The following is a 12,216-nucleotide window of genomic DNA, read 5'->3' on the forward strand; positions in this document are numbered from 1 at the left end:
CAGAGCCGCCCTGAGGAGGAACGGCTGAGGGAGCGCGCCACTCAGAGTAACAACGTGGAATCGCGGCTCGGCACAAACAGGAAGTCCCTGACGAAGCAGCTTAAGGTAACAGGAAAACAGGTGGTACAACTTAGGTAGATTCCTGTCAAAAAATATTTTAAAAGGCTAATTGTCTCTCTTAATTCTAGTGCTTTTAAGAGTGAAGACAGTGCTTTTAAGAGTGAAGACACCTATTTCCATAAAATCTGGGAGACAAGCACTCTATTCTCTGATAATGTGTGTTTTAAAAGGCTAATTTTCTTCTCAAATGGGGAGAAACACACACACACACACACACACACACACACACACACACACACACTCCCTAGTGTTTCTTTTAAAGTAGATTGTAGAAATAGCAAGCATTATTGAGGAAATTCTTAACATTGTTCTTGTTAATCAAACAAGTGATTTTCTCACATTCAAGGACAAAATATCTTGGTTTCTCACTTGTGCAAAGTCTTTCTTGTCAAATATATTAAATTCCAGTAATCTGTTGCTACTTATCAAAAAACGTAAATTAGTCTAAATTGTTCAGTGAGGCCAGAAAAACAGCACTGAAACTAATGATTACTACCACCCCTTCGGATTCCTTTAGTTACCAGTCAGTAAAGAAAGAAACAGGATTAAATAAACACAAGACTGACCAGACTCTGCTGGGGAACTAATGAAGAAACAAACGCTATTGATGGGGAGAGTGACTACACACTCCATATAAAATCAACCTGAAAATGCATCTGCTTTTTAAAGTTTAGAAAACTAGACATGGATTTTTAATATCTATTTTTTTCATTGATTTTAAATGAAAAAAATTAAGGTCCAAACTACTAGGTGTAAAATAAAATATAGTATAATGTACAGCTAATATCTTACAATAACTTTGAAAGTGAGAAAGTGTTAGTTGCTCTGACTCTTTGTGACCCCAGAGTCTCTGGACTGTAGCCCACCAGGCTCCTCTGTCCATGGAATTCTCCAGGCAAGAATAATGGAGTGGGTTGCCATTCCCTTCTCCAAGGGATCTTCCCAAACCCGGGATCGTACCTGGATACCCTGCATTGTAGGCAGATTCTTTACCGTCTGAACCACCAGGGAAACCCCAAAAGGGTACAGAGGTTTTTTTTTTCTTATTCTGGCCAAGCAGTGAGGCTTGCGGGATCTTAGATCCCAAACTAGGGATCAAGCCCGTGACTCTGGGAGTGAAAAGGTCGAGTCCTAACTAGGCTGCCAGGGAACTCACTGATAATAACTTTAAATGGAGTATAATCTATAAAAATACAGAATCACTATGTTACATACCTCAAACTAATACAACACTGTAAATCAATTTTAAAAATTATGGGGGGGGAAATGAACATGTTCTTGACTCAGTATTCCTGAGCGGCTTTTCACAGACTGGTATTTGTGTTTATCTAATGGCTCCTTCGTCCTACTTGTGGCCTCTATGATGATCTTTTAACCCCGTGACATTCTTCTATGTATTTCCGGATATTCTCTTCCCTTTCTTCTCAGGAGAAGATTGAGTGTTCTACAAGGGTCCCACAAAAGGGACCAGGAGTAACATGGATTTCCTGAACAGTTTTGACCAGAGGGGTTCACGGGACAGAGAACAGTTTTGGAAAATCTCCATGCGTTCATGGCCCTTAACCAGAGCTCTAGATTCCGCGTGAACGGGCGTGTTCTGTGTGGGACTGCCCTGCTCTGTGCTTTAGCCAGAGCCACAGTAAGGCCATGGCTCCACCACACTCATATTCACGCCATCACGACCATGCACATCAGTAACAAAAACAGCGTATAAACCACCACACTAATGGCTTAGACGGGGGAGAAATGAGATGCTTGTCTAAAGTTTCTCAGTGATTTTTGCTTAGAGAAACATAATGATTCCTTCAACTCCAGTGACTGTTGATTTCTCCTATAGTGATCTTCCTGAGGGTTTTATATTTATATATATATATATATAAAATCTTCAAAGGATAATCAAAAGAGACAGGAATTTTGCTTTTATCCATCAGAGCAGAGAAGCCCTGAGTACTGCTCTTGTTTACTAAAGGCCTTCTAATTAAAACGATCTCTTATCATAAGAAGGCATATATCACAGTTATTAAAGCGAGAGCTTTGAAGCCAGGCAGTCACGTGTGACCTTGGGCAAATTACCGAGGTGGGTGCCCTCAGTAAAATAAGGATGCTCAAAGTCCCTCCTGGGGTGCTGGGAGGGTTAAGTGAGATAATATTTGGAGAGCTCTTAGAAGAGCTTCTGCCTCATACTAATTCAGGAAGCGTGAACATTAATCATTTCCATTGTAACTAGGAGAGAAATGAGAAAGCTACAACAGTTTACTTTTTGAAGAGCAGTTCACTACCTCAGACCTATTCTTTCTCACAAAAGCAGTCCAGATAAAAAATGTTTCAGCTGACTTCTAGGAACTATTTTTTGGAACTTTATATACACATATATCTCATTAGTAAGAACACTGCTAATTTTTATTAGATTATTCATCTATTCAAATCCTAATGATTTTGCTTTAATTTCCTCTAAGATGAATCTCTATGTCTCTCTAAGATAATAGCCTAAAATGTAACAATTAGAAAATCTCATGATCACTAGGCATAATTTTTTCAATGTACTTTCTTGCTATACCTACTGAAATGTTGCTGTTGATTTTTACTTGCTCAGTCCTGTCTGACTCTTTGTGACCCCTTGGACTGTAGCCTGCCAGGCTTCTCTGTCCATAGGATTCTCCAAGCAAGAATACTGGAGTGACTTGCTATTTTCTTCTCCGGGGTAACCTTCCTGACCCAGGGATTGAACCCAGGTCTCCTGCATTACAAGTAGATTCTTTACCACTAGCCACTGGGGAAGCCCCAAACTTACTAAAATGAACGCTTTCCTTTTGGATCAGTACTGGCTCCCCAAAAGTAAAAGAAGTGTTCAAAACCTTTCTTTTTATTTTAAGGAAGAACAACAGAGTAGCTGGCACTAAGTTGTACTAAAAGTGTGGCCGTCTCTAATCAGCTGCTAACTGGTGATAAACATCCTTCTATCCTTCTTTAAACAGTAGGACCTTTCATGAAAAAATCTGGTGACCCTCCACCCACCATAAAAGCCACCATGGCTCTCCTCTGTGACTGAGGTCTGCGGACTAAGGGTGCAGACTACAGAATTTCACTACACAAACGGATCTTAGTTCCACCGCATTACTGTCACAGGGTGTCATCTCCAATTCCATACGGGATACCAGCCCCACGGGTCAGAACGATAATGAGATCGCAGTTATGTAAATACTCAAGAGGTGCCGCAAGCAATTTGTCCATGAGCTGACAATATTCTGCTTGTCTGAGGTGAAAAGTAAAAAAGCCTTATTTTAACACAAAAGTTCCATTGAAGCTAAATTTTCTGCCGTGAGCTGAGGAAAGCAAGGGGCTTCTGAAGGACTGCACGTTCAGCTCACTTGCTAGGTCAAGGAAACTAAGTTTTCCCCCAAGCTGAAAGTGTTCCATGAAACACAACCCTACTTGCATCAGAGGGAGGTCCACAGTCACTCAGATCTCCTGTACTTCTTTCAGTGAACAAGTGATCTCAACAGTTTTTGTATTTTTGTGATGCAAAGGTAAATTTTATTTAAGATTAAAGTTAAATTTTGGGAGATTTGTAGATAAGTACTAATTATTCTTTGTCTTTTCACCTTTTATTCCTCGATTCTAAAAACTATTTACTTACACACAGACTAAAGATTTCCTTCCCCCTGAATTAAACCTATAGATAACTTGGGGGTGGGGGGTGGGAAGCACTATTACCACCAGCTGAAAATGAACACACTGGGGACTATTCATTTAGTTCGTCCCAAATCTAGAAGAGCATCTGGTACATAGGAAACACTCAGCAAATACTGGCTGAAGGAAGGAAGAGGACACTTTTAAGGTTTCAAGCAAAACTGTCTGCCAGAGTCAGCACTAAGTACTAGATCACCAAGAACAGAGTCAGGACTAGGTGCCGGATCACCAAGTACAGCGTCAGGCCTAGGTGCCGGATCACCAAGTACAGCGTCAGGCCTAGGGGCCGGATCACCAAGTACAGCGTCAGGCCTAGGGGCCGGATCACCAAGTACAGACTCAGAGTCAGGACTAGGTGCCGGATCACCAAGTACAGAGTCAGGCCTAGGTGCCGGATCACCAGGTACAGCGTCAGGCCTAGGTGCCGGATCACCAAGTACAGCGTCAGCGTCAGAGTCAGGACTAGGTGCCGGATCACCAAGTACAGCGTCAGGCCTGGGTGCCGGATCACCAAGTACAGCGTCAGAGTCAGGACTAGGTGCCGGATCACCAAGTACAGACTCAGAGTCAGGACTAGGTGCCGGATCACCAAGTACAGTGTCAGGACTGGGTGCCGGATCACCAAGTACAGCGTCAGGCCTGGGTGCCGGATCACCAAGAACAGAGTCAGGCCTAGGTGCCGGATCACCAAGTACAGCGTCAGGCCTGGGTGCCGGATCACCAAGTACAGCGTCAGGCGTAGGTGCCGGATCACCAAGTACAGCGTCAGGCCTAGGTGCCGGATCACCAAGTACAGCATCAGGCCTAGGTGCCGGATCACCAAGTACAGCGTCAGGCCTGGGTGCCGGATCACCAAGTACAGCGTCAGGCCTGGGTGCCGGATCACCAAGTACAGCGTCAGGCCTGGGTGCCAGATCACCAAGTACAGCGTCAGAGTCAGGACTAGGTGCTGGATCATCATGGACAGAGTACCCGTTCCTAAGTCATTCATTTCCTAGATACTACAACACAGTTCCAATTACTGACATTTCAAACAATGTAACTGCTCAATTATATTACAGCTAATTATATTAAATAAAAGTGGGATGTCACGAATGTGTGCCACACATACAAAATGAGACGCCCCCTTCCACTGCTTTAAGTGAGGACTTATCACACTGACAAGTGTAAGCACATGGGACAGTAAACTCAAAGTCTGTTCCTAATGCTGCAGGGGCCTGCAAAGCACAACAACACAGACTCCTACAAAGACACTCCTACCTAAAAATGTAACAGCAGTTGTCATGTTCATACCTGTCTTTCTGGATCACGTTAAAAGCTACTACGTGGACCACAATCTGAGTTCTCTAATTCTTACTCGAGTAGTACTGGTAAATATCACTAGTATTTCTCTAGCAGAGAAAAAACTAAACTAACTGCATTTCTGTGACATTTTTTTCCAGTCATATTAAAAGACTATCCAAGCAAACCATTGCCCGCTCATGAGACCATCCGAACGCCTAGCATAACATCAGGCGAAGCAAGTCAACGCTACAGTTCTTTATAAGATGAACAAATGTATCAAGATATGAGATATTTATGAGAAAACAGTAGTTTACAAAGTAGACATACGTGACACAGGTGCAAAAATCATAGATAATTGTTATTCATAAAACAGATAATCACACTGGAACTAGTCTTTACCTCCACAAAAGCCGCCGGAAGTGATCTCTTCTTCAAATGCATCAGAGAAACCCTTTCCTGCATTTAGTTTTGCCAGTCGACCATCGATAAACTGAAATCAAAACATGTCAAATATGTTAACTGTCATTTACTTCATAAGATTAGATTTTTACTTACACCAAAAGTACTAATAGCAGACATTCAGGTATACATATATGTGTATAAACACAGATACACAACAAGAAAACGCAAACCACTGAGATGGCAGGTGGACCATAAATAGCAGCTAGTTAGACAAATGTACAGCACAGCCTAACTCCATTAATAAATAAAACTGTGGACAGAAAGACCACAGCCCCTTGGAGGGTCTGCACAAGGCTACCGCCAGCCGAGCCTTGCCCTGGGGGGCTGAATCCACCCCCAGGCCTCAGGGTTCTCAGTATTTGCTTCAGGACACGGCTGCACATGTTAAATTAACACAGGTTTATTAACACAGGAAGCATCCAAGAAATGTTAGATGTTACTATTTAGAGGTTAATATTAACTTCATCCAGTAAAATAAAACACTCTAGATCTAATCTGTTAGTCCTAAAGGGTAAGAGCACCAGATAGTTCTAACCACTTAATAATAAAACAAATATAACTTCACAATTCCCAACAAATGTGTTGACCAAATGATCAAAACTACGGTTATGAATATGAATAAAATTCAGGTAAATTCATGTTGACTCACACGGGGTTACCTGAAACAATATTTTTCACTATTCTGAAAGGAGAGACGGGGGTGGGAACCTGATGCTACCAAAAGTACCCAGAGATCCTCTTCAAAACACAGCACAACGTCTGCTCTGCCCCGTCTCCACCCTGCCCCTACACACGCAGCAAAGCGGAATCTCAGGGCTTCGGAAAATATTCTTAGGTGATCGTTCTGTTGACCAGCTCCAGGCATAAACCAGTGACACGCTTTACACACACGGGTATCACTGGCACTTGGTTAGTTTTATATTGTTGGTCTGTGGCACCAGACGCATGCGTAGCTTAGATTATGAAAGATACTATAAATGTTTTGTTGTTTCTCCACTCATGATGATGGTGAATTGTCTTCAAGGCTCCGTGGCATGAGAGCCAAAGGCTAACATACGAAAGACTTCAATGATGTCTGAAGAACAGACTTGAGGATCTGAGGATTAACATAAGATGCTCCTCTTCATCTTAAGAGAATTAATTAATCCTGGCCATGATTTTTTCACCCTATAAATTTGAAGTTTAGATAACATAAGAGACCTTGACTTCTAAAAACCTCTCATGGTCTGCCCTGGTTTTATGGTTAAATGGTTCATGGACAAAACTAACCAAGAGGAGGGGTGAGGTCAGTGTCATTCCCAGGCAGAGACTGGAGACCACTAACAGCGCGTGGGCGGTTAAGACGCTGAGACGGAAATCTCTCACCGACCCAAACTAGCAAAGAATGGCCGATGACCCAACAGGTTCCTGTTCAAAATGACGTTTAACTGCCTTATTACTATACAATGGTTTTGACCAATAACGTGGTAAAATGAGTTTAAATGGACATAATCTAAAAAGACATGGCCATGGCATTTTTGCCAAGAGTATGGGCTGCTCTCATAAAAACGAGAACTGAGAGCAGGGCCCATAGATGACCATTTAACACCCGCATTATGCCTGGCGCGGAGGAGGTCCCGAGACGACAAACCAAAGTGAACGTGGAGTCTGGGGTCTGAGCGCTTGCCTCTCACTGCCACTCATTAGCTTTATGATCTCAGGCAGCCTGCCGTCTCTGAGACTGTCTCCCCTTCTGTAAAATGGGAATAACAACACAGAAGCGTCTGATGGGGTTTTGTGAGCGTTAGTTACCAACGGGGAAAGGTGAGGGATAAATCAGGAATTGGGGATTAACAGATACACACTACTATACATAACATAAACAAACAAGGACCTACTGTATAGCACAGGGAACGCTACTCAATATTGTGTAATAAACCCATATGGAAAAATAATCTGAAAAAGAGCAGACACGTAACTGAACTGCGGGGCTGTCCACTGAGACTAACACAGCCCTCTGTACCAACCACACCCTTCCAAGCTTACACGGTCCCATCGAGTGCCCGCGGTGCAGGCACAGAGCAGATGGTAAATACCCAAGTCCACTTTCCCAACTCCACCCTCCCCATCTCCCTCAACTCCCGCGCTTCCTGAGAAGGGGTCACGGCCCCGTGGGTAGAGGCAGCTTTAGCGCCCAACACGTAACTGGAAATAGATGCTCACCAAGGAACGGAACACACAGAAATGATCCTAAAGCACATATACTTCACGAGGTTTAAGAGTTAAATAACTATAATGTGTGGAATTACTCAGTTCATCTTGTGCTAAAAGGCAGTAGCTTAAAATCCTGGGTGTCTTTGCTACTACATACAATAAACAGTTAATTTGAAACTAACGTAGTTTAAAATGCCTGCAGAATTTGACTTACACACATTTTCAACACAGTATGATAAATCAGACTAAAGTGATCTAATGTGATGGATTTTGAAAAAATAAGGTGAAGCACAATGATAAATTTAAAGTAATACATTACTGACAAATGGAAGAAACTAAGACATCCTTTTAAAGGACTTAATTTGCCTTAAAAGATTAAGACTACAAGACTTTTTAAAAGGTTTTCATTTTTGTGTTTACTGGAAATAATCCATTCATTTTAGTTTGAGTGGAACAGTTCAAGTCTAAAAAGAGATAAATCTCAAAACTATTTACTGATGATGCATTTTTGAGCATGACTAATTACTTTGTGTTACTAAACTAGTGATTTGAGCCAATAGAAATTCACCACTTGGTAAAATGCCCCATGTTATCACTGATTTTGCAAACAATCCTCTTAGTGACTGACACTTATCAACATACACACTTAATGAAAATGTTCTTAAAAGGTTGATTGTGTGCACACACACATATACATATTACACACACACACACACACACACACACACCAACGCAGACCCCCAGGAATAACTGAAAAGAGATATTAATGGACTGGAATGCTGAACCTAACAGTTCTCTAAACTCCTTTTTCTATTTTTGACTCAATAACAGCTTTTTTTTGTTTCCCAAGTGGGGTTGGTTCATGGTCACACCACTCTTATAACTCTGGAGAATTTCATAGTAGGTGAAAACAGTAGCTACCATTGTAGACAGAGAGATAATTTTAAACTAAACAGTATTACTTGCTGGAAAAGCAAAGGCTACATAACACACATCACTTAGCAAACATGTACTCAAGACATACATTTTGGTAGAATTAGCTAAAATGGCAAGCAATAACAAGTAAAACTGTAAATAACAATGGAGGTACTTCAAATATAAGATAAAACTAGGTTACAAGTAGGTTCTTAAAAGAATGCATGAGTATGCTTTAAGATAATGCTTTTTACATAAATCTTAATATTTTGCTTTTTATTCCAAAAGGAAAAATTAAAACCTGGAAATAAACATGCTAAATAGCCACACAAAACTTAAAAATTATAACTAGAAATCTCAAAAAAGTTCACAGGCCTAATTCCACAGTATACATTCCATAATTTAATTATGAAAAATAGCTACAATTTATTTAATAAGAATAAATATAGCCCTTAAAATAAGAATAAATATATCCCTTAAAATCAATAACATCATATCCTCTAAGTCATCAACAATTACAAGAAGTGGATCTGGTTAATCCTCAGGATGTGATTTTAAGACAGTATAACAGGTTACAAGATAAGTGTAATTAGGCAGCAAAACTGCTTCCTGCTGCCTCTTTTTGATACTGACATCACTAAGGTTTTCTGAAGTGCCTTTGTCTTCAAATAACTATCTGAATAGGAGATTGAGTGAATCTAAAGAAACTACATGTTGTTGTAAATGCAGGTCAGTATGCACTACTGTCTAATGGAAATGAACATGCACCACTTCAACTTTTAAACACAATATAAAATGAACGTTATAAAAATACAATAAAACATAAAGGAGACACTTGGATGGCAAGCTTCTTTACAAAAAAACATAAAAAATATGCTCTGATCAGATTCACAGGTTAAACCTGAACAGTAGGCCAGTGGGCCACGGGGAATGTATTTTTCCCGAGAGACAAAGGATATGCTTCTCTTAATACTTTGATAACTTCACTACTCAGCCCATTTCTGGCATTTAATCCCAAAACCCAAAACCAGTTGCACTACTAATCTGCGTTCTAATGACTTCAGTGGTTCAGACATATGTCCTATAAATATTTAATTGCAATCAATACATCAAATCTCTGAGGATGACAGTGATTAAATTTCAAGATTCTTCTATCATTTTAAGAGAAAAATGTGATTTTTCAGTTAAAAGCTCATAAGAAGGTTGTCCTGGAGAGAGGGGGCCAAACGAGGAGGGGGCAGCACTGACTTCAGTGCCAATGTGACAGTCTGGTCCCTGAAGCAAAGTAGGAGGGTCACGTGTGCACACAGCACACAAATCTGCACACCCACAAGAGCCTCTTGATGAAAGTCAAAGAGGAGAGGGAAGAAGTTGGCTTAAAACTAAACATTCAGAAAACTAAGATCATGGCATCTGGCCCCATCACTTCATGGCAAATAGATGGGGAAACAATAGAAACAGTGATAGCCTTTATTTTGGGGGGCTCCGAAATCACTCCAGATGGTGACTGCAGCCATGAAATTAAACAATGCTTGCTCCTTGGAGGAAAAGCTATGGCCAACCTAGACAGCATATTAAAAAGCAAAGACCATTACTTTGCCAACAAAGGTCCGTCTAGTCAAGGCTATGGTTTCTCCAGTAGTCATGTATGGATGTGAGAGTTGCACTATAAAGAAAGCTGAGTGCCAAAGAATTGATGCTTTTGAACTGCGATGTTGGAGAAGACTCTTGAGAGACCCTTAGATTGCAAGGAGATCCAACCAGTCCATCCTAAAGGAAATCAGTCCTGAATATTCATTGGAAGGATGCTGAAGCTGAAGCTCCAAAACTTTGGCCACCTGATGTGAAGAACTGACTCATTTGAAAAGAACCTGATGCTGGGAAAGATTGAAGGGGGAGGAGAAGGGGACGACAGAAGATGAGATGGTTGGATGGCATCACCGACTCTATGGACGAGTTTGAGCAAACTCCAGGAGCTGGTGATGGACAGGGAAGCTGGTGTGCTGCAGTCCATGGGGTCGCAAAGAGTCAGACATGACTGAGCAACTGAACTGACTGAACTGACTGACACTCCTTCGCCTGAAGAAAAATGTTGTTCAGTTGCTAAGTCCAACTCATGGACTGCAGTGCCCCAGCCTCCTCTGACCTCCACCGGCTCCCAGAGCCAGTCCAAATTCATGTCCATTGAGTCAGTGATGCCATCTAACCGTCTCATCATCTGCCGTCCCCTTAATGACTCCGTCTCAAAAATGTACTCCTTATCAGAAACCCTTTTTGAGCACAAAGATAACGAATAAAGTCTTGAGAGCTAGAGAAAAAAACATTTTTAATAAATCAGAAATCTTTAGAAATGTAAATAAAAATTTAAATACAGTAAAAAAATTACTTTTAAAAACATTAATTTCTTACAGATCTTTAATATTTCCTTTCTATATAATACTTTGGGGTAAAAAAAAAAATAAGCTTTCTAATTTAAATAATTCTTCTTACACAGGCTCAGTAAACCTTGACGGGTTAGTGAGAACCACACTGAAGTGCTACAATAAATTAAATCATCAGATACTTAGACATGTGCTAAATGCCAGGCCTTCAGTTAGTAGCTTTATATAAACACAGACTGCAATAAGTGGGAATATGGTAGGTCAGCTTAAAGCTAAACCAAGAGAATTAAGGATGTGAAGGGGCAGAAATAAACTATTATTTTTATTCCATTTCAAGGACTGGGTAGTCACACAACTGAAGTGTACTGAATTAGATCACCATGGTATAAGGGATGGAAAAACACTCTGAAGGGTATAAAATTTACCACTCACAGCAACTTGTCATGAGAACCAGTAACTGATGGGACCACAGTCCTTCTGAGATATATCAACAGACATGAAATAATCTGCAACAGGATTAAGTCTTTTGAACTTCATGACCACCAGGTAATGAACTCATTCATTCAATAAACATCTAACTGAGTATCTACCACATGCCGGGTTCCTTTTTAGATGTGTGAAGACCAGAAATGAGTGAGACAGTCAAAGATTCAAGCCCTCAAAAGACATAAGCACCTAGTGTTGGAGGGTGGCAGGGCAGGGCGCAGAGCAGACTGCATGAAACAATAAATGCAATAAGTGACGTGATATGTCAGAAGGGGATGAGCGTGGAAAATAGGGGCACCTGGGGGTGGGGGGTCAAGGAGCTTTTGGGTGTGGACAGTGTGGTCCAGGGCAGACGTCACAATGAAGACAACGCCTGAGCCTAGGCTAGAAGGCAGGGAGGCAGCGGGCCTGGGGTCAAGCGGGGAAGCGGACCCAGGAGAGGGAGCTCCCGGGGCGTTGGGGGGCGCACGCACCCAGCAGGCCCGCACGAGGCCCAGGGATGGAGGGATGAACTGAGCAGGTGTGAGGCTGGTGCTCTCCTGAATTCACAAGCTGCCATCTCAATGGTGCCCCAACCATCCCCTTTCCTCTCCAGGCAACTCGCTCTCCGTCTGCTTCGCATCTCTGCTCCCCTTAAAGGTCCAACCGCCTCCCCACTCTCTCTCAGCTGATGACCCTGCTTTCG

At 41.7% G+C, this 12,216-nt stretch overlaps 1 protein-coding gene across 4 annotated transcripts in view; it reads right to left on the reverse strand.

Moving 5' to 3' along the window:
• The window catches only part of DENND1B (DENN domain containing 1B), a 269,544-nt gene that overhangs the window by 43,443 nt on the left and 213,885 nt on the right, over positions 1-12,216 (reverse strand). For 3 of the 4 annotated variants that reach the window (XM_065936314.1, XM_065936315.1, XM_065936313.1), the window contains one exon: positions 5,494-5,584. In XM_065936314.1, coding sequence (XP_065792386.1) covers positions 5,494-5,584 — 91 coding nt within the window. Of the gene's footprint in view, positions 1-5,482; positions 5,585-12,216 lie in introns of those variants that run through there. The other variant, XM_065936316.1, reaches the window with a different exon arrangement.

Source organism: Muntiacus reevesi, chromosome 5, assembly GCF_963930625.1.
Source record: "Muntiacus reevesi chromosome 5, mMunRee1.1, whole genome shotgun sequence".
Lineage (NCBI taxonomy): Eukaryota > Metazoa > Chordata > Mammalia > Artiodactyla > Cervidae > Muntiacus > Muntiacus reevesi.